Below are 22,500 nucleotides of genomic sequence, written 5' to 3' on the forward strand. Positions count from 1 at the left end.
CCTCCCCAAGTCTGCGGTAGCCCCGGCCGCCAGAGAAGACGGCCGCTGAGGTGACCTTATTGCGTCTGGATGTCCCCTCCCTGGACAAGCCTATGGGCTGACCCCGCACCCACACCTCCGGGTCCTCGCTCAGTTCGTAGATGGAACCGTCCTCCGGGCTATGCTCCAGGGAGTCCTCTGGTGTGGACATGGAGGGTTGCTGGTGGTCCGGCTCTGCAGTCAGCAGCTTCCCAGGTAGCTGGCTGGTGGAACGGAGACGGTACTGTAGCAGAACCCCCCTGGGTTTGTCTTCCCTTTGCGGGGAACCCAATGAAGGTGCAGAGTCAAAGGAGGGATGTCTCTGGACACTACTACTACTAACACTCTCCTCTCTCGCTTTCTTTTCTCCTCCCACAGTTTCCCTTCCGCCACCTTCTCCACTTTCCCCTCCCTCATTTCCCTGGTCACTGGCGCCGCAGAGCGAGTCTCGCTTGAGCATCTCTGGCGATAGTGTGCTGCAGGTTGCCACAAGGAAGTCGACAGGACCGCAGTGAGCGTTTAACGATGTCATTCCTTTACCTGTGGGACAAAACAAAATAATCAATAGTCGCTCACTCATGAGCCGCGAAATGTCACATGTTCCACAAGATTGTGCCAATACCTTGAGGTATTAGGTATTAGGTACTCAGATTTCAAGTTTCATTATTTCAAATAAACTGAAAGTATGGCAGTAGAGTATTCAGTTCATTTTATTGTGTGTTGCCATTCTGAAAGTGTTAGTGTACTCCAGGTTGGTGGTGCTGGCTACAGATTCTTGAAACATTTTACTCCCAGAAGGCACCAAAAGACAACACATTTAATTTTACATAGTGTATATCGGAAACATAATAATCTGTAATTACACATAATTTGAGAAACATTATTCACTTGTGATGTTTCTCCCAATTCTGAGCCCTTTCTCACCCGTTATCTTTGGGATGCCCTCCAGTGTAGGAACAGGAAAGGTGAGGACGAGACCCTGGGCAGTGCCAACCCATAGCAGTCCCTGGTAGATCAGCAAACTGCTGACCTGGACTGTGCCCTGGCCTGGAATAGAAAAATCAATGTGACTGCGCTGACACTCTTTTGGGGTTTACGTTTTGTACGTTGCATGTTCGCATAAGAAACCCTCTGCAGACAGATCGCAGATGATGGAGTAACTAACACAAACAAGTCCCCCAAAATTGGATATAATTGAAAATGAAATATAGACATACTGTACAGCAAGACCTTGTTGGTTTAAACCTGGCCAGTAGATGATTGTACAATTGTAACCACTTGGTGATGAGACTTGATTCAGTCAGGACAACTCATGAATGGGATATATTCAATATATAAATTATATTGAATAAAAATGAGCAATATATATATGGTTTGGCAATTAATTGGATCTGCTTTTTAGGTACTCTGATCAAGCGCATCTGTCCCAACCATAGGGACTCCGAATCCCCCGTACCTAAACAGCAGATCCACAACGACAGGTGGTACAGTAGCTGGGGTGGAGGAGGGTGAGCAGCTAAAGTTTAAGCAGACAGCAGCGCAGCAGTATCAGATGGCAAGCAAGCAGGATGAGCAGTGCAAACTTCCAGTTTAAATAGCCGATTTGAAGATGGAATGAGTGTGTGATGGAATGAGTGAATCATGTGAATGAGAAGGTGATGCTGAGGCAGCCCAATGAATGGCCGCTGGCAACTGCACTGAGTTTCCTGACTGAACTTGCTTCTGTGACAGGCGCGACACATTACTATCATTCCTATTACTAGTTATTCACTGCTACTAATTTATCATTTCAAGTAATAGTTTCTTATGCATGAAAACATTTGAGAAATGTCAATATGGAATATTTTAGAGAAAGAAAACATTAAAGTAAAAATTGGATTTTAAAAATACTTAGTTTTATTATGCTAGATTTCTTAAAGCGTTTTCGTTTATTTTGATGAAAGGAGAACAGAAAGATAAATGCAAGCGATCACGTACCGGTGCATGACTGCACAGTATCAATAAAGTCAAAGTCACAAAGAACACAGCAGTTATTGCTTCAGCTCACATGTCTCACATACAGCATGCTCCGTCGCACTTCCAAACTTCCTCACTTTCATAGTAATTGTGGGGTTCCTCAAGGCACATTATTAGTAACCTCATCCTGTTTTAAATTTCCATGATCCCACCAACTTGCCTACTGTCAGATGTGCCGAGCGCGTGGAGATGTTGATTTCCTGGAGGTGTCCCAGGGTCTCAGTGTGAAAGAGGTGAATGGAGGATCCCTGCGAGAAGGCCATCCACACCCCACCACCAGAGCGCATCATGTGACTCACACTGGTCGATGTGTCTGGATGGGCTTCAAAACTCTGCAGTATAAGACAAGACAAGACAAGATAAGTTAAAGACAACATGAACATATTTACTAATACATATTTTGACATCTGATCTGATCATTTCATGAAACCAACATTTCACATTACTTTTTCAAGAAAGATATCAAGCTTATGAGTCTGCGTTTTATGGTCAATGCTTTGGGTTTGTGCAGTGCTGACCCTGCCCACCTGCATCTGGAGGCTAGATTTCTGTATGACGCTGATTCGGTTGGCACAGCTGGCCCACACACAGTCTTCCAGGGTGAGGAGGGTACAGACGGGTGCAGTACCCAGAGTCACCAGCCTGCAGGTCTCAGGATCCCAGAGGCTCTCTGAAAGACAAGTCCACGGTGATGGATGCCGGCCGATTCCCTAGCAGCAGTGTCCATTGCTCATGATCAGTTCAACTTGTTTGCAAAGGAGTTGCTTCTCTTGTGACAGTGATTTTCTTTCAATATGTCTGACAGCTCTGCTCTGTGTCTACATCATGGTTTGTCTGTCACAACTGTTACAAACATTGCGAGCTGAGACGGGAAGGTGCCTGCCTCAGCTACATTTGTATACATTTACAAGATGGTTATTGGAAACAGGGTCTCCCTGGGTGTATTGAAAAGTAATAAATAAACAGTTATAATGGGGGACAGTACAATATTAATTTCTCTTGACTCCATACATTTCCAACTCTCAATGATTAGAAATGTTGATTAATATTTGGTCCTTTGCTCTGTTTAACACCAGTGTTATGTAGAGGCAGAAGGCACATATAGTCCGGTGACGGTCACTCACCTCCAGTCTGTCTGTGGTACACAGCCACTTTTCCATTGGCCAGTCCGGCAAACAGGAAGGACACTGAGTGTTTGAGGCACAACACTGGACAGCCATCGGGGTTGGAGAAGCTCTGCAGGCACTGGACAGCCGTGTCCATGCTACCGTACACCAGGATGCTGGCATGGTCAAGAAAAGACTTCTCAACAGCGTATTCACAAAGGCAAATGCACAACTTGTGCGTGGCGTGTTGAAAAGCTATGGCTTTGTTTTGTTACTTGATAAGTCCAAAGAATGAGTAAGCTAAGCTGAAGAACTGACATATTGTCCATATCATAACATGCGTACACAGTACAATTCTCAGTGGTGTCCTTTTGTAACATTGAGAGTGCAGAAATACAAAATTGTACACACTTAAATGTGATATTGATAGGGTGCTATGAATAATAAAAAGACATTTCCATCCATAGAGTTTTTATAAAGATCTTTACCTCTGCAACTTCTGCAAGCTGATGGCCACTATTGCTTCTATTTTTGTTGAGAAAGGTATTTCTTTCCCTTTGGAGATGTGTGGATGTAGTCACTAGTCGACACATTACCAATGCATTATTGCTGCCTTGTGTTGTGATCTGGACCGAGTGGAGTGCAACACCTAGTGGCTGAATGTCGCCTAAATCTACCTTTTGCGCACCCCTGATCTAAATACCCTTTATGAATGAGATGAATGAGGATTTTACTGAGTAGGGGGATCATTTGACTCACCTGCCATCCTGCAGGCCTACACAGATGGTATTGCCTGTCTTGGCTGCAGCAGGGGCTTCCTGTCCCTCCGTGTTGGGACAGTGCTCGGTCACATACTCCAGACACAGGACCGGGGCTCCCACCTGGATGGACTTGACCAGACGTGGTGTTGTATGGTTGAGGGAGAAGATCTCCAGTTGGCCTTGGCTCTGACACTTACCTCCACTGGCCACCTAATCATGTCAAATCAAACACAACAAAATGTGTTCATGAATGCCGGGTCAGTTATAAACTCTCTCGTAAGGAGAGGAGCTCCAGGACCACCAGGGGGTCTTCAGAGTTAGTTTATTTGTTTTGTTAACATTAACGACTTGAACCGTAGCATCCATATTCCGAGGAGAACTTTAGCCAATGGCCTGAACTATAGCTGCATTGAAGCGTAATTGTGTACTAGGGCTGGACAATATGAATGTATGTACAATAACATCCAGGTAAGTTCAGAAAATTGCATCAAAGGCCACCATTTAAATTAAGAAAAGATAAGAATCATGCACAAATGCCAGAGAATATCTAGTCTTATATTATGATATGGATACAATGTAAATATATTGCCCAGTATAAGTGTGAATTTAACTCTGAAAGTGTAAAAAGAGAGAAGTAATCCTCAGGATTTGACTGTAAATGGATACTCACCCAGAGGTAGCCCTGTGGAAGCGAGGTACTGGCTGCACCAAAACCCAGGAGGGCACACTGGGCTGGACTGTGAAGAGCTGCTTTCAGCTGCAACGACATGAAAACATGAAGAAAACTTCACAGTGGAATTGTTGTTAATTTAACTCAGGGTGTACAAATGTAACAAAAAACACTGTATTACAATGATTGCTATCAGAATATAGCTATTTAACCCAGAGTCTCTTGGGGCCCACGGCCGCCCACCCATGCCATCGAGGGTCCGCTGTGATCTACTGACGTCTCGTTATGGTGCTGATGAGTGGGCCTTTCTTCACATCATGTGACAAGTGCCAAAAGATGTGAGGAATTTCTCCGACTAAAATCGGCTGATGACAAGCCAAAGAAAGTCAATGCTCTGCTATAAAACCTGAACTTACTTTCTAGTAGCTGAATATGGCATTTTAGTGTTGCAGTGTTTGAAGCAGGGGGGCAGTCAGCCAGATATTTCGTGAAGCCTCATTTGAAATCGGTAGTTCATATAATGGCCTGTTGTGGCGCTGGACTGGACCCAAAAAGCCCCATAGCTCCATAGAGGCCCATGTATTTTGGCCCAACTTCACCTAGACTGTATTACCTTAATAAACATGGTCATGAATACTTTCTTCTTCCAGTCACTAGTTTAAAGTCTCATTTCTAATGTCATAATATTCTTTTTGGAAAATTATGGTCCCATTAATTAAAAAAATGACCATAAAGTCGCGTATGTTCTGAGGGGCGTGGCTACCGTTACAGTCTATGATCGGGATTCCCCTCCCACTCAAGAGTCTTCTCCTCCCACTCGAGTCAAAATAAAAACCAACAGAGAAGAAGGGGGGAAGTCCCGCCTCGTTGTCTGGGCAGCCAATGACCAGCTGGTCCAAAACGGAGCCAGCCAATGGCCAGCTGGTACCAAACGGATCTAGAAAGATGGCGACTTACATCAGGAATTAGCATATTATTACAGGCTTCATTTTACGTTCATGTTAGACCCGGGGAACGCTTTGTCCATATTTTTTACAGTCTATGGTTTGAAGTGAATAATCTCTAGTCTATTGTTATTGAACATATAGCAGGGCCTTGGCAGTAACTGGCTTCGCCTCTCAGCCATTATAAAATACAAGGTAAGCTGAGAGTGAGACCGCATGTGACTTATTGCTTTAATAAAGTAGAAATGTCTTAAAAAAGGTTTTTTTTAACATCAAATGTGCCTACCTTGGGTACCTGTGTTTTGTTGGTAAATATGGGTAACCGACAGGCCAACAGTGGACACCAGAATGGAGCTCTGGTCCTGCCATCGTCCTCGGGACAATCCCAGCCTGGTGTGTTCTCCTCTCCTGTCAAAGGAAAACAACTCATGAAGTGGGAATTATCACACTAAAACGGACCACCATGCACGCACGCAAGAGCACGCACACAGCTCTACGAAACTGGCTGTAACCCCAAAACTGTATGGTACTTCATGGCCTGGCTCTTGATTACTGATTGTAGAGTTAACACCTGACTAGGCTGTGTGCATCCTGAGCTCCTTAGGCACTGCTGGCTGTTCCTCACGTCTTTCCAGGGTTCCTTAAATCTGGAACAACCTGCCTGAGAAGCTCAGTCTTTGTTTAAATAACTTCATAAAACATATGTCTACCAGATGGCCTTTCCGTAATTTTAATGAATATTGATTGCCTTTACGTTTTTATTTCACAATGCACATTAAACATATTTTTTCTTTGGTTCTGTATAAATTATATTATAGGACCGCCCAACTCCCCATAGGAGTACAGTACGTGTAGTGACAAATATCACACACCCTGCCAACACGGGCCATTGGGCTAATTATGTTCGTATCGACGCTCAACAAAGACGGATGCACCGCGGTGGATTAGAACCCCCAGACTCTGCGATGGTGGGAAGCTACTTTACCAATGTTCCACCCGAGCACCCTCCTCTTTTTTATGTTTATTTATTTGAGCACATCAATGTACAGTATACACCTACATGTGTTTATATCATTACATTGTAACGTCCCTGTGCTTTTATTTTTATTTTTAAGACAGACAAATAATAAACCACCTACATTCAATACATTTCAACGATAAGTACAAAACAGAAAACAGAAGCAGACAGACATTAGACTTCTAAAAGATTTCTATAAATTGAAATTAAAAATTAAAATAACTAAATATGATTTTTTTTATTTTTATTGATCATTGGTTATTTTTGTATTAGTTAATCAGAGCAGTTCATCAGCTATAGCAAATCACAACATGCATTTGCACCCTCCTCTTAATATGCAGGTTCAGTGATTCGTTAGGCAGGTACAGCACTTACTCTGGGCAATCTTGGCCAGATGCAGTCGGTTGACCCAGGAGATCTTACTGAGGGAGCTGGGAGTGTTGAACACCACCATGATGCTGACAGGACGACCAGACCTGCAGGGCACAAAAGCATGCAGATATTGTCAATGTGAAAGAATATTCAGGGAGTTACTTGGACTAGTGGCAGCGTGTACACAGAATTTGGATCAGTCCAGTGTGAGATAGACACACACACCCTCTTCTATCTAGATGATTTGGCCCCTACAGTAAAGAACTTGAGCACTTACTTGTCAGGTTTGCCTGGTATGGACAGACGCAGACGACACTTGTTGGCACACTGGATCTCTTCTTCCTTCATGCGGATGAATCTCTGAAGCGCTAGACACCAGTCCTGAGACACTGTGGTGTTCAGATTCTGTGCATAATAAAGAACAAACCATCATTATTTGTAATAGCTTTATTCATCAAAAAGTAGCTGGTTGTGAGCTTGTAGGTCTGCTATTTTCCCCAAAGCTATTTTTTCCATCTACACTGTAGATGGATAAAAGAGACGTCCAATTACAGACCCCTGGGGGACCCTGGTCAACGAACATACACAATTTACAATTTAGGCATTTAGCATACATATACTGTATAGTGTATACTGTATATATCACATAGAGACAGTGATCATTAATCTAGTATACGAAGAACCTTATCAGTATAATATAAAAAAAGATAGGATGCCAGGTCAACAAATGAACCTGGCATCTGTCTAAATAACATTTAAACCTTTGCATTAGACTGCATGGTCAGTCGTCAAGGCTAGGTATAGTGCAACAGGCTAAGGTGGAGTCTGAAGAGGTGAGCCAGATTATAGAGGAAGTATAGGGTGTGATTTACCAGTCAAATACACAGAAACACCAGCATCCAAACGATTACGCATACAGGTGAAAACTCCAGGAAAACAAAACCTAAGTAATATTATAGAACTAAAGGCCTGTGTCACTGTCAACAGAGCTTGTGTGTAATTTCTATTGGCTCTGTTGACAGTCAGTCATTATCGTCAAACAACACGGTCATACAACAAAGCATACATTAGGCTTCATTATGAATAAAAAGTAAAGGGAGAAGAAACGCTACCTGGTAGGTGCCGTTGAGTGTGCCTACTAGCAGGGTGACCTCTTCAACTACACCTAGGTCATGTTGCAGTTCCTGCAGCTCCTGGTACAACTTAGGAGGACCCAGGAAACATTTACCTGCAACACACAATGTCCAGTGATCATTCCTTCTATAAAACCACAACACTGAGCTGCTTTTCAATTATGTGTTGTGTGTTATTATTAAGAAAGCACATTAAAAGAAAAGTTAAAAGTATGATGGGAGATCCAGTGAGTCATTTCTACCACCTGGAAACTGGTATACGAGCAAATCAGAAAAAACAGTTAAACAAATTCACAACATGTCATGATGAAATGTGACTTGTTGATCAGCTTTTTCTGAACATTTCTGAATTTGAAACTCCTCTCTCTCTTTTTTGGGGAGTCTTTTACCATTTATGCTGGAGGTGGAGTTGTGTCTCTCTGTGCCCCGTGGCTGGACGAGGCCGTCCTTGATCTGGAAGCTCTCCTGACCCACCTCCACCACCTGAGTGTGCTGGAGCGGACCATTCCACTTCACTGTGTACTTGGGACCCATGGGAACTAGGCTGCTGAGCTCAGGGGGACCCCTAGTGGACACAGGAATAATAGCAATACAAACAATAAACTGCTATGCTGGCAGTAAATAAAATAAAACATATCATGAGACTGGTGTGGTGACAGAATTAGGCTCAACAAGACACAACATTATTCATTCATTTTTCAGGTGAGATTGTGCACGAGAAGCAATATGATGCATAATACTGAATCATTAAACATTTGAGGGCATACAGTATGATGCTTTAGCTCTAAGACATTTAATGAGGATAATGGCCTTATGTCGGCTTTTTGAAGAGGTCTAATTGTGAAGCTAATTGTGAAATAAATTAATAATAACTGATTGTCAAAACATTACAACCACATTAGTGACTAGTAGCATGTAAAATAAAAGGAGAAAAAAATATGTTAAAGCATAAGACATGGGGGGGATATGACTCACTTAACGTTGGCACAGATCACGGTGTCATTGAGGAGAAATACTTTGCGTTCCTTAGACTTGAGAACTTGTCCTTTCTCGCCGTACACTATCTCAATCAGCATCTCACAGTGAATTAACAGCCTCTGGTCTGAGTTCAACAGCTGGAGAAAGATGGCGATGGGAGAGAGAGAGAAAGTTAAAAAAAAAGGAGCGAGGAGAGATTAACGCACAATAAAGGACCCGGTCTGGAATTAAACTGATGGTGGTGCCAAGGCCAAGCTCATAAGGTTGACAATGACAATAATCTGATCTGAAAGTTGTTTATTAACCTTATATTTGCCGTTGCTGGAGAAACGAGAGAAACACCATTCTCTGTTCAATTGAAATGTTATGCTGGTCAAACTAAATGGCGGTTGAAACTGTAGGCTCTCCACAGAGTAGCCAGCTGTGCTGAGTTTGAAAAATCCTAGTTTATATTTTTTTTATTTATGTGATGTCAAAGTTATTGAATTGAGATTCGATATAAATGAGTTGACAATCACCTTGTTGAGGCTCCGGTCTCCGACGCTGCGCGCTAGTTGACGGAGCTCCACCACCTGCTCGGCCAGACGCTTCTGCTCGTTGAGTTTCTCGGCAAGCGTCTCCAGCTCTGTGAGAGCCATCTGCAGGGGCAGCCGGTCCGGGTGAGCCCTCGGAGTGTTCTTTAACATGTCCTGACACACGACACACAACATGACACGACACATCGTTGAGCACAGTTATTCAGAACAGAATTAGTCAGGTTTCTTGTTTACAAAAGAAATCAGACCCGTCTGACGTGCTGTACTGTACTGTACTGTACTGTACTGTACTGTACTGTACTGTACTGTACAAGCTCTCCTCCCTGGCCTGTGTGTGTCTGTGTCTGTTTGGCTGTGCAACAGTGACACTTGGTGGTGAACAAACGCTCTAACGCTATTTACGTGCTCGGACACAGCCAGGGACACAGGGACAGACCCAGGGACACAGCCACACACGTAGCTGTCTATAGGAGTGGTTGCACCACTCAAAAGGTGTGAGCATTAAGGGGGAAAACTGCTTTGACATTATCTGTAGTCACTATAGAGCGGCGCAGTCCCTCCCCCTTTCAGAACAACGAACGGCCCAGGAAATGAAATGCATTCTGACCATAGGATTTTCTTTAAGTATTTATTTAAAGACGGTTACGCCGCGGACAAAGCCAACTCGGATCGTGACAAATCATGACAATGAACACAATATTTTGGGCCGATCAAATCATTAGAAAGAAGAAAATAAAGGCAGGAGACAACACTATTTGTTTTGTTTTTCTTCTTATAAATTATTTGATCGGCCCAAAACATTGTGTTCATTGTCATGATTTGTCACGATCCGAGTTGGCTTTGTCCGCGGCGTAACCGTCTTTAAATAAATACTTAAAGAAAATCCTATGGTCAGAATGCATTTAATTTCCTGGGCCGTTCGTTGTTCTGAAAGGGGGAGGGACTGCGCCGCTCTATAGAGCACCGAAGTCTGACGTCACTTTCAGTAGAGGGCGCCAGTACACAGGTTCATGTATTTTTTTAGTTGCATTATAATCCCCATAGGGGGATTTTAGATCGCTTCATATAAGAACTATGTTTGAAAAATAAACCGACCACCCCGGCCTTTCTTTTTTTTTTATATATTTTTTGTCCCACGATTTTTGTAACCCATTGTTCACCCCTGTGTCAATCATCCTGTGATGTGATCCTGGGCTCTACACACCTCCGCCAACCTAGGGAGAGCAACGGACTTAACTCATGCTTCCTTCATGCTTGAGTGTCCAAGTTGCTCCTTTACACCTGACAGGGGGGAGTTTCCCTGGTTGGACGTAGCGCGTGGAAGGAACACGTGATTCCAACCAGTTCCTTTCCCCTCCATCAGGCGTCCCGGCTGGCCAGGGGGAGGCAGTTTAGATACCAGGATTACTTCATGTTATTGTGAGGGTACCTACCCTAGGGGACACGGGGAGAACATGCAAACTCCACACAGAAAGGCCCTTTCGCCAACCCCGCCTTCGGGTATGGGCACTGATGACGCGGAGGAGGAAACACGCCGCCAGCACCCACAGCGCCCCGAGCGGGAATCGAACCCAGGACCTTCTAGCTGTGAGGCGACAGCACTACCAACTGTGCCACCGTGCCCCCCACCCCGGCCTTTCTGTCAGGGGAGTGGCTGTGTGTCGTTAATGATGTTCAATAATATTTGATACAGCCAGTTTCTGGAGAAAATAGAATTAATGTGGCCGCAAACTACATGTGAAGGCAATGTCGCTGCTAATATACGTCACGCCCAGCTGTCGACACATTGCGTTCCTGAGATTCCTCGTTGACATAAGCTCAGCTGGTGGTGACTCAACTCGTACTAACCACGAAACATTAAATATCAATGAAATAAAAATAAAAATAAACGTAATTAACATTCAGTTTATGTTGTGCGACAGGCTGATGCAGCCACCCGCCTACCCGGAAATGTAGTCTCTGTGTTATTTGTCTTGTTTCTAACGCTTATTTTGTTACTCTTTGGGTATTTTTGTACATTTCCACCTTCAGTCGATGCTTCATATCCATATGAGTGAAAAGGCCGGGGTGATCGGTTTATTTTTCAAATGCAGTTCTTATATGAAGAGATCTAAAATCCCCCTATGGGGATTATAATGCAAATTAAAAATACATGAACCTGGGGACTGACGCCCTCTACCGACAGTGACGTCAGGACTTCGGTGCTCTATACTGTAGCTATAATCTAAACACATTAGCTTGTTTCACTGCAACCTGGTCTGGACATAAACAATGCAACGTTCAAAAAATTACAGATGAAACGTAGAAAATGCATCAATCCTTTATTTTGCTTCGAACATATACACAGTATATGATGTCAGTGTGTATTAAGTATTGCACAGAAGCGTCAAATGTATACTGTATGGGTTAGAAGTTGGGATTGTGCCCAGGCTTTGTTTGGTCTTTGTTCTTGTTTTAGAGAAGTAGGTACAGAGAAAGAAGAGGGCAGATATCCGTTACAGCGGACTCCGTAACGGCAGACAGTACAGCCTCTCACTTCCCTTAGGCAGGAACTCCCACTTACAGTTCAAATGGAACATTCAGTCTTTCGTTGACACATAAAGACACCCAGAAAAAGCACTGGGGTTTCTACCTCGTCACGCTCGACGGAGCATGTCTCGTACCGGCCCTTCCTGCCCGAGTTTCTACTTCCTATTAGAAAAATTTTAACGGGCCTCGTAATCATGCAACTTGTAACAATGTTATCTGAAACGAGTCAGAAATACGATATGATGAATATTGTTTATGTAAATTTAATTTCGATCACAGCATGTCACATCATGTAATGTGTTTGTTCATGCAATAGTGTGTAAACACTAAACAGCCATTGGGAGTGAAATGTATTTATATAAAGAAAGCCTTAAAAAAATATATATATATATTATGGACAAAACTAAGTTATTGTGTTAAAGCTGCAATCCGGAACTTATTTTGATGAGTAAAAGGATATTGTAACCTATCTGGTTATATAATATACTGCATGCAAATACAAAATAAACAGCACATCTGCAGGGATTGGAGAAATGTTTACCCTGGTGTCAAGTAGTACTGCCTGAAGCTCAACGCTCCATGGTAGAAATCCTGTCTCCCGTGCTGGAGACCAGGGTTCTCAAATACCCAGGAAGGACATACATTTTACAGATTAGATTGCAGCTTTAAGTCTAGTATACTCGGCAGTACAACAACAACAACGTATTACGGGGTTAGTATGAATGAGGCCTTAGACTTCTCCTGCCTGGTTAGTGGCTACTGACCTGTAGCAGCAGGATGAATTGTGGGAAACGCTGGATTGGTTTGACCATCAGACCGTACAGAGTGATTCTGTCTGGACTGGTCACCTGCTTCTTCTGGAGACATTCAAACAGAAAGGTTGTGTCAGTACTCTACTACTCTACACAGCAAGGGATAGCTTAGCATTTAATACTGATACACTGATACAAAGTGTTTTTACAGTAGGAGGCTAGTCGTCTAGAAGAGGGTCTGTCTGTCTGTCTGTCTGTCTGTCTGTCTGATTTTCGGTAGCTAATCTCGCAAACCACTGGACTGATCAGCCTAAAATGTCTTCACTATGTTCTATATCTTTTGAAATATTGAACTTTAATGTTATTATGGAAATAAAGTGGGCTCTGTCCAGATCAGGCTTTTTTAAACATAAAAGTGAAACAAAAATGCGTGGAAGGACCTTTTGTGGCCCTCATGGATTGATTACTCCCTCTATGGAGTTGCAATGAATGGAAGTGTACATTCTATACGTTTCTATGATCAATAGGTTGAGTTAGAACAAAGTTCAACAACTTCATGACATCATATATTTAACAAAATCATACAATGCCCAAAGAAGAACCAGTGGGAGCACCTTCAGGAAGTCCAGGAAAGCTTGTTTGGAGAGGCAGGCATTCTTGATGAGAACCATGGCATTTGTGAAGTTGTTCACGTAGTCGCTGTACACTTCAAAAACCATTGATTTGGAAAACTGTGAAAGTAAGGGAAGGCAAGTTAATTTGTATAGTTTATTACATTTCATACACAAAGGTATCAGGATGGGCATTTGGACCTTTTTTGGTAAATGCTAAACCTTTGGCCTGTGGGCATTTAGTCTAGTTCAAATGTGTATTGTAACATCTTATTCTGTAAGGTTGTTTTCTTCATTTTATTTATTTATTAGGTATCATAAAATATTGAATGAGGAACAATTATAGATTATATTTAAGTGATTTATTCCTAATTTTACTATTACTTAATTTTGGTTATTACAGTAGGTCCTAAAGAGTTACTGTCACATAGCTATTGAAAGTGCTTTTCATAAGGCATAAAAAGCAATAGAAAAAACATATTACTTCTTTCATCCTGGCATCCCTATTTTGGGCATGTCATTGTAGGTAAAAAATAATTATAAAAAAAATACCTCAAACATTTTCTAAACCTTTCAATAAAGCTCACAATACACAAATGAAGGAAGGAAGGAGGGGAGTAAAATTAGGAAGGAAATAATGAGGACGGAATTGTGGAGGGAAGTTCGAAATAAGTGAGGAGTAGCACTTTGCGGTCTGACTCACCGAGGCCACGAAGAGATCTCCGATCATCTCGCTGAGGTCCCACTCTGCCACGCGAGACGCCAAGGCTATCTGGAACATGGAGTGACACTGATGAATCTCCCGCAGCCGGTGGAAGATGACGCGCACCTTTTTGGGGTTTAGAAGGCGAGTGTCGGATTCCAACAAAGGCTTCTGGTACTCCTGAGAGCAAAAGGGGGGTTAGACTGTGTTAGTTCTCACTCCTGTTCATAGAAGTTTCTATGCCTTGTAAGGATGCACTTGGGATTTTGTGAGAACACACAGTATAATACTCAACCGTGCTTTATTCAACAATGAAAATGCACTATACACTCACTATTGATGTGTTATCACAGCGTTCAGTCTATGGTCAATATATCTTATGATGTACAGTATATAATATGCCAGAGTCATGTGTCTATCTTATTAGTGTGGGTTTGATGAGAGCTAGAACCACTTGGTATACACCACTATTTGGTTAACCGTTAGCACATCAAATAAAAAAAGACCTCAATGGGAATATGAATCGTGGTCTGGGAAACATCACAGGACAGTGTCACAACATCACACTGTCCTTAACAAATTAAACTCTATACTAAGACCTGACCCTGTCTTCTGCAATGCAGTCTCTTATACCATATTAAAGTTAATGGATTATTGCCTCAATTGAGATTCCACTGTGTTCACATTGTATTTTACTAACCTGTAGGATTCTCTTCAGAGAGTCCAAGTAGTTCCTCTCACTCTGCACAATGGAGTTGAGAATGTGACGCCGTATAATCTGACAGAATCGACCCAGAGAAACACATTATCCTAATATCCACACAAGCCTTTGCACCCACACAATGTAAGCATTTACAATGTAGGCATTTAGCGACGCTCTTTATCCAGAGCGACTTACAATAAGCAAGGTAAAAACCAAGGTAAACACAACATCAAAGGCATAGAGACAGTGCCTCAGTAATCCAGAATAATAGGTAAACCAAGAACACACACACACACACACACACACACACAGTCACACACACACACACACACACACACACACACACACACACACACACACACACACACACACACACACACACACACACACACACACACACACACACACCTGCTGGCTGCTGAGACCCTCGGGCATGGGACTGAGCTGTGGTGGGGGATGCTTTGACTCGCTTACAAAGACATCCATATAACCTGTATCATCATCGCCTTCCCCTGAGAATCAAACAGAGAAAATAGCTGTATTCATGACGAGACAAAGGCACGATAGTATAGCACATGTCTCAATTATATTAAGCAAGCATTAATTCTGGGTGGTTGATTGATCATGTGCATTGGATGTATGTACAGTACTGTAGCTGTCTGGTTGGAACTTTGAAAGTAAAAATAAATAATAACTAGAAAAAGTGCCCTTCCGGGCACAGGTCTCCACCAGGTTATCCACAGATCCGTGCAGTTAGAGGTAAAAACACTTTTTGGCCAGTTATAGCGCCACCTTGAGGCTGAGTTGAAATTGTTCATGTGGCATTTCGTCCTCGGCCTAGTGGGAATGTGCGTGCACAATTTCACGGAAATCACGCGATGTGTTCATGATTTGCAGCATTTTGTTTGAAACTGAGCACTCCTGTGAACTTTGGAAGCCAATCTTAACCAATCAGGATGGAGTCTGATAAATCTGAAAGACCCGTTTCGTTGAATGGCTCTAGAGAGACTTTGGACAAAATCTGTAGGTGTACTGTGCAAAAACTTGTTTTGCACAAAGCGGCCTCCTGGTGGCGCTATAACAGGCCGTTCTGGAAAGTTTGGGGCAGAGGTTCATCGTTGGCATCCAGGGAGTGTGTGTGCAAAATTTGGCATCGACCGGGTTAACGGTGGCTGAGATTAGCTGTTCACGGACGGACGGACGGACACACGGACACACGGACGGACGGACGGAGTGCAAAACATACTCTCCCCACATGCCTTCGGCCTGGTGGAGACAATAATGTAGTTTAATGTAATTAATACTATTCATTGGTTGAATAAAGATATTTATGAATTTTGGGCATGTCCTTATAAGCGAACATTGTCAAATGTTCACTGTTTGTCATCTGTCCGTGGCTCCGTGCACTATAAGATCCTCAGTGTTCATTTCTCAGTGTACTGATCACTGTGCTATGTATCTGTATTGTTTTCCAATAGTTTTTGTTCTAATGCCATCTTGACCTGGGTCTCCCTTGGGAAAGACACTTGTATCTCAAAGGAACGTCCTCGGAAGGAAACAAAAAAACAACAAATCCCATATTATCAAAATACCTCAAGCTTGTTTTCAGGCCACAGGCTCAATTATTCAACCCCCATCCCAATTACCTGCAGATTCCTTTCGCTGTAGGAAAGAGACTTTATGCATCATGGCCAGCTTTGTCTTTTCCAGACCGTCTTTAGTGCCATGCCTAGCTGCTTTCATAAACTGCTGCACCTGAAAGGCAAAAGAAAAGAAAATACAGATGAAAGGAATGTTTCTTTTTCACAGCATCTTTCACAGATCTTTTTGAAGTTGTTGGGCTTATGGTCTTAACGGGTAGAGAGAATAAACTAAGTTCTGGAACCAAACAAAGTATTACTTTTCTACCAAAAAAGATTGTAAAGATTGTAAAAATAAAATCATTCAAAGAGTCATCAATAAAGGCCAGACTGATTTAACTAAAATAATAGATTTGACAACACAGCAGAGTGGAGAACCCCCAGCTGTGGCATCTGGATTCCTACCTTGAAGTCACAGCTCTGCTTGATGTTGACCACGTTGCATGCACCCCAACGGCCCACCAGATCTCGCTTGGTCTGTGCACAACGATCTTTTAGACGGCGCACATCTGAAGCCGGCTGGGATAGTCTCCTCTCCTGGAGCAGGGTAGGGGAAAGGAGGAGAGGAACAGGGTAGGGGAGAAGAGGGTGTCAATTCAAAGAAGACAGGAAAATTAAGGCAAGGGACCAGTCCAGTAGACTCTAGTGATAAACTGTCATTTTATGAACAATACACTGTTGAATCCATATCATTCCCTTAATCAATGAGATTGTCCAAATGTGACACCTACTGTACGATGTGACACTTCCCCATTGTCAATAACGTATTAAAAGAAACCACATGAAGTTGAGTTAGTTTCTCAAAGATATGAAAATGTGTATGTGTTGTAAAATCCATTCGGCCTCCTCCCGTCTCTGTAAGAGGATGCACTGACGTCTTCAACATGTTCCAACAGCTCATCACTTCATTCAACACAGACAGAGAAAGCAGCCTGATTTAGCATGCCGAAAATAGCCGACCTACAAGCTCACCAGGCATCGCGATGGAATGCGCTGTGAACTTGTAGATCAGCTATTTTCACAGGGACAAAGAGGAAGTGAGAAAGACTGCTGACGGAGCAAGAGACTACCAAAAATATACATTATTCACTTCCTCAAACCAGTGTACATAGAGACTATGTTCACTGTAAGCTAAATCTGGGGCTTCTCTCAGTCAGTGTTGGAAAGTAACTAAGTACATTTACTTGAGTACAATTTTGAGGGACTTTTATTTGAGTATTTCCATTTCTTGATACTTTTCAACTCCACTACATTTCAGTGGCAAATACTCCACAATTAGTTGACAAGTTACGTTACCTGGCATATTTAGATTATCGACACAAAACATACTGTACATTATTAGACAATGTATTATTATAGGTTAAGCCACTCAGCAGTAGCTTGGCTCCAGCCCCTGAATCGCTAGCCACGCCTATTAAAAAATATAATAATTTTATTTAGTGAAACGAAATTAAAAGTCAGGTTAACTCAGCAAAATGAATGTGATGAACACACTAATGCATTACTAATTATCAATAATATGATATGTGAATGTGAAATGGACCATTCTGCATAGTGAGTAATTTCTACATTGTGGTATTGATACTTTTACTTAAGCAAAAGAAAAATACTTGTTTCAGCAAGATGTTTCAAGGCTTTGTGGAACATGCATCACCAAGAGAATAAAATGCACTGCGCTGCCATCTAGTGGTGAAGTCATTGCAAGAAAAGTGTCTAGTATGGGCACCGGCTGGCCAAGTGGTCCAGGCGCATGCCACATATAGGCTCATGACGACCTTTCCTGCATGTCTCTCCCCTTCTCTCTCTCCCTCTTTCCTGTCCATCTTCACTTTATATTATCAATAAAGGCAGAAAAGCCAAAAACTAATCTTTAGAAAAAAGGGGAAAAAAAGAAAAGTGTCTACTCAGTGAGGGGAAGAGATGCCATTTCTGTTTTATAAAGAAGTGTTTCTCAATACCAGAATATCAGATCTGAGCACTACACACTGCCAGTATTTTCAGCCAGCTGAATACATTTAACTACCAGACGGGCGGTCCTGACTCCTGACAACACCATACAGAACGCCAAGCTCTGCTGAATATCTGAGTTATTGTCTTGTTCTTATTCTATTCTTCCTTTTCCTGAACACTACAAATGATGGGAGCTTGCACAACAAATAAATCACCAACTGATTTACACCTGTAAACCTGTGATAGACCTGTGGAAAAGTTCATAGATATCTGGGTTATCAACGGAATCAACGGACAGTTTTGCAATGCGTTGTGTCGCAATGGGATGGATTTTTTCCTCTGAATGTGATTAAGTTCATGTGCTTAAGGAAATTAGCCCTTCGCTAAGTCCCTCCCCAACCCGTCCTTGTCCTTGTCCAATAGGCACGTTAGCAAGAGAGGAGACATGGCAAGCTGTCCTTCTCACCCATTGAGAAGCATGGTAAATGACAGGATTTCTCCATAAAAAATATTGATTGTTTCAGTAGCAAGAGATTCAAAATGTCTTCTGAATCTAGTCAACCAGCCCATAGCCTACCTGCAGTAGGCTATGCAGTATGCACTGGACAAATGTGCATGACATTATTGACAAAATCATACCATACCGCCCCAGCCCTAGCATCAAGTCCAGCCTACTCCAACTTGCATCGTTCCAAGTAGGCTAGTGCCCAACGGGCACCGCTGTAGAGGCTCCAACAGGCACTGCTCTAGTTGTATTAATCCCGGGATTGGGACGGGATGGGAATAAAAAGTCAATGGGAGCGGGCAGGAGCGGGAATTACATCAATTTTCTTCATTATATTACCACAGATTAATTGTTCCTGGTATCATATCTTTTGAATTAAAACAGTATTAAACACAGTAATCTAAAAAGAACACAAAATCCATTGCCTTTCCCCTTTCCTAATGTTAATGTATTATAAACAAAACAAAAAACCAACACGAACAGGATAGGAGTGGGAGTAATTTTGAGTGGGAGTGGAATGGGAGTCATTCTACCAGGAGTGGGACGGGAGTGGATTTCTTCTATGGGAGTGGGATATGATAGACGGGAGTGAAACTCCACTCCCATGTCAGTCTCTACTCCGGTCTAACAGATGCAGATCAATGTGCATTTCCCAGTGAAAGGAGGAGTGTTTTGTGTTCGTTACCTTGTTGCTGCTGAGGGCTTGAAGTTTGGTCTCGCTGTCCGACAGCTCGTCGTAATCCTCAAACTCACTGGAGCTCCAGCCGTTACTGTTTGACCGATGAGGCAGGGGTCTCTGGACGTCCTCATAGATGTCATCTGGATCTACAGAACAGCAGAGACAATTTACAATTTACAATTTAGGCATTTAGCAAACGCTCTTAATCCAGAGCAACTTACAATAATCAAGAACAAAAGCATGGGAATACATCACAAAAGCATTTATCATAAAACATGCGTAAGCTAAGAAAGTAACAGTGGAATATCTATATTATGAGACTATACATATAAACTATATATATATACTACTATGCTATACATATGTACTATGGCGTGCTATGACAATATACAATGCAATTATAGTGCCGTCTACATAACATGCTATAAGTCTGTATCAGATGCTATCTAAGGCCCCTTTTCCACTAGCAAGGTGGAACCAGAACTTTCCAGAACCTGAACCTATTTTTTTAGTTCTGGGTTTGTTTCCACAGCGCACAGCGCGGTACGGCACGGTTTCAGACCAGGTTCTCAGAACCTTTTTTCGGCCCTGCTTTTGAGGTAGTACTAACACTGAGTTCTGGGAACCTATTGGCGGGGCCAGCAGCGCTGCTGCTCTCGATTGGTCGAGCTGAGGTGACAGCACCCTGAGCACTGAGGAGACCGGCGCGAGGAGAAGCGCACACAACACAACAGCGCACATTTTAAACTCCTAAGTGCGACACAGCGACAGCGGACACACAGAAAAATAACCTGGAAAAGCACACAGAAACACTATGGCCACGAGAGAGGGAGAGACAGAGCTTGTGTGTGCGAGGGAGAGAGAGAGAGACATAAAGATGTCGCGACGAGTTGTTTGCTTGCAGTTGTTGTTCTACACTACAGCAGCTAGGCTAACTGCAGATAGGGGTGTGTGTGCGTGTGTATGCGTGCGTGTGTCGTGTGTGTATGTGTTTGCGTGCGTGTATGTGTTTGCGTGTGTGTGCTCGCGCGCGCGAGCGCCATATGATCTATTCTAAATTGCCAGAACAGAATTTTCTTTCTTTTTCAGGGCAAGGCATTAGGCATATCATTAGGCTACTATAAATGTGCTGTACACTATACTACACATTGGAAGAATTAAATTCGGGGTCATGCCTATGTTCCCTCAGCCCTATGTTCCCTCAGCCCTAGTATGTTCTCCCATTTCAAAACAGACCCTATGTTCCCTCAGCCCTATGTTCCCTCAATCCGATAAGTGCAAGTGTAATAAATGTAATCGTGTAATAAGTATATTAGTGTAATAAGTATAATAGTGTAATAGTGTAATAAGAGTAATACAGACAGCACTTTTTTCCAATGAAATTGCCATTAGATGGTATACTATTTCCCCCCAAAACAGCTCCTCTCGTCTTTTTTTCTCCTCATCATTTTTCTCGTCTCGTCTTATTTTTCTCGTCTCGTTTCGTCTCGTCTTTTTTCTCTCATCTCGTCTTTTATTTCTCATCGCATTTTTTTTCTCGTCTCGTCCTTTTTTCTCGTCTCACCGCGCATCAAGGAAGCAGGCAGTCTGGGAAGAAACTGTTAAACAAGAGAATACCAGCACTCACGGAACTGTCCTTAAAGGAACTTTATTGTTTCGATTTCCCAGAGTATAATTTTTCAGTTCCTTGTTCCTTGTTCCTTGTATATATATATTACCTTCCTTGTCTGGTTAAATGTGGTAATGTGTAAAAAGGCTGAGTCACACTTGTTGTTCACAGCGCACACCTGACAAAAGATATGAAATATTCAGACTGTACATGACCAAGACATCTCCCTTCAGGAAGGGTATGGGTATTTGTGACATGGGGTACCAGAGCTAAAGGAAACCCTAATAGTAGTGGCTAGTAGTAATAGTATGGCTTTCCCGATGTATTGTGCAGGAGGCCATCCAACTGGCTTATGCCAGTACAGGGTTTCAGCCTCCTGAAGGCCTTAGGACCCAGGGTGCTGCCATACCCTGGCATATAAAAATATGTTCATATTATTGGTTTAAAAAAGTACAATAAAGCAAATAAATGTGAAAATAGACAATCTACAAGCTCACGTGTCTCATCGAGCTTGTAGTTTGTCTATTTTCAAATGACCGAAATGTATTCAAGTACAATACTATATACAGCTACTTTCCACCACTGTTGAATAATAACCAGTCATTATTTAAACATGAATATCTCTGTATTCCACCCCGGCCGTGCCAAGGGGGGGGGGGCTGCCGGCCGAGCTACTCAGCAGTAGGGGAATGGGGGTGGGGTGGGGGGGGGGGGGGGGGGGGGTGGCAGACTTAACAGGTTCTTGAAAGTTCTGGGTTCTGGTTATATGGAAACAGAAGCAGAACTTGGTTCTGGAACTTCACAGGTTCCTGGTAATTCTGGGATCTGGAAAGTTCTAGTTCTGGTTCTTGTTCCACCCCATAGTGGAAAAGAGGCCTTAGTCTACAGAAATGCTATCTAAGGGGGTAGGGTAAGTGCTATGGGCCATGATGGAGTCTAAAAAGGTGGGTTTTCAGACTACGGCGGAAGATTGGGAGTGATGCTGCAGTTCTGACTGCAATGGGAAGTGCATTCCACAGTTTTGGAGCCAGAAGGGACAACAGTTAGCATATAGAGAGGGTATGCACATGCATAAAGTCAATGGATGTACGGAATGTCAAGGCCATAAAGTAGTTTTTTGACACTCAGTAGGCGTTCCTGGCATAACTTCCGGGGTTTGATGATGATGTCACGTGCATACCCTCCATTATAGCGATAGCAATACTGTATAATGAATTGCATTTTCATAGGACTCATGAAATACATTCATTCATACATTGAGAGGTGA

General features: G+C 42.8%; 1 protein-coding gene across 2 annotated transcripts in view; it reads right to left on the bottom strand.

Moving 5' to 3' along the window:
- LOC310861244 (rho guanine nucleotide exchange factor 10-like protein) overlaps positions 1–22,500 on the bottom strand; it is a 41,750-nt gene that overhangs the window by 1,376 nt on the left and 17,874 nt on the right. Inside the window, exons 7-28 of one of the 2 annotated variants that reach the window (XM_083768636.1) lie at positions 19,631–19,770; positions 16,896–17,027; positions 16,497–16,605; positions 15,259–15,362; positions 14,848–14,925; positions 14,148–14,327; positions 13,448–13,564; positions 12,846–12,938; positions 9,535–9,705; positions 9,014–9,153; positions 8,428–8,603; positions 8,018–8,133; positions 7,183–7,310; positions 6,909–7,009; positions 5,811–5,923; positions 4,572–4,658; positions 3,900–4,111; positions 3,159–3,316; positions 2,562–2,704; positions 2,195–2,366; positions 943–1,065; positions 1–558 (exon numbers count right to left, since the gene is read on the bottom strand). The exon at positions 1–558 is cut by the window's left edge and continues 1,376 nt beyond it. In XM_083768636.1, coding sequence (XP_083624762.1) covers positions 1–558; positions 943–1,065; positions 2,195–2,366; positions 2,562–2,704; positions 3,159–3,316; positions 3,900–4,111; positions 4,572–4,658; positions 5,811–5,923; positions 6,909–7,009; positions 7,183–7,310; positions 8,018–8,133; positions 8,428–8,603; positions 9,014–9,153; positions 9,535–9,705; positions 12,846–12,938; positions 13,448–13,564; positions 14,148–14,327; positions 14,848–14,925; positions 15,259–15,362; positions 16,497–16,605; positions 16,896–17,027; positions 19,631–19,770 — 3,351 coding nt within the window. Of the gene's footprint in view, positions 559–942; positions 1,066–2,194; positions 2,367–2,561; positions 2,705–3,158; positions 3,317–3,899; positions 4,112–4,571; positions 4,659–5,801; positions 5,924–6,908; positions 7,010–7,182; positions 7,311–8,017; positions 8,134–8,427; positions 8,604–9,013; positions 9,154–9,534; positions 9,706–12,845; positions 12,939–13,447; positions 13,565–14,147; positions 14,328–14,847; positions 14,926–15,258; positions 15,363–16,496; positions 16,606–16,895; positions 17,028–19,630; positions 19,771–22,500 lie in introns of both variants that reach the window. The other variant, XM_083768635.1, reaches the window with a different exon arrangement.

This window comes from Protomyctophum parallelum (assembly GCF_964188405.1).
Source record: "Protomyctophum parallelum genome assembly, chromosome: 7".
Classification (NCBI taxonomy): Eukaryota; Metazoa; Chordata; class Actinopteri; order Myctophiformes; family Myctophidae; genus Protomyctophum; species Protomyctophum parallelum.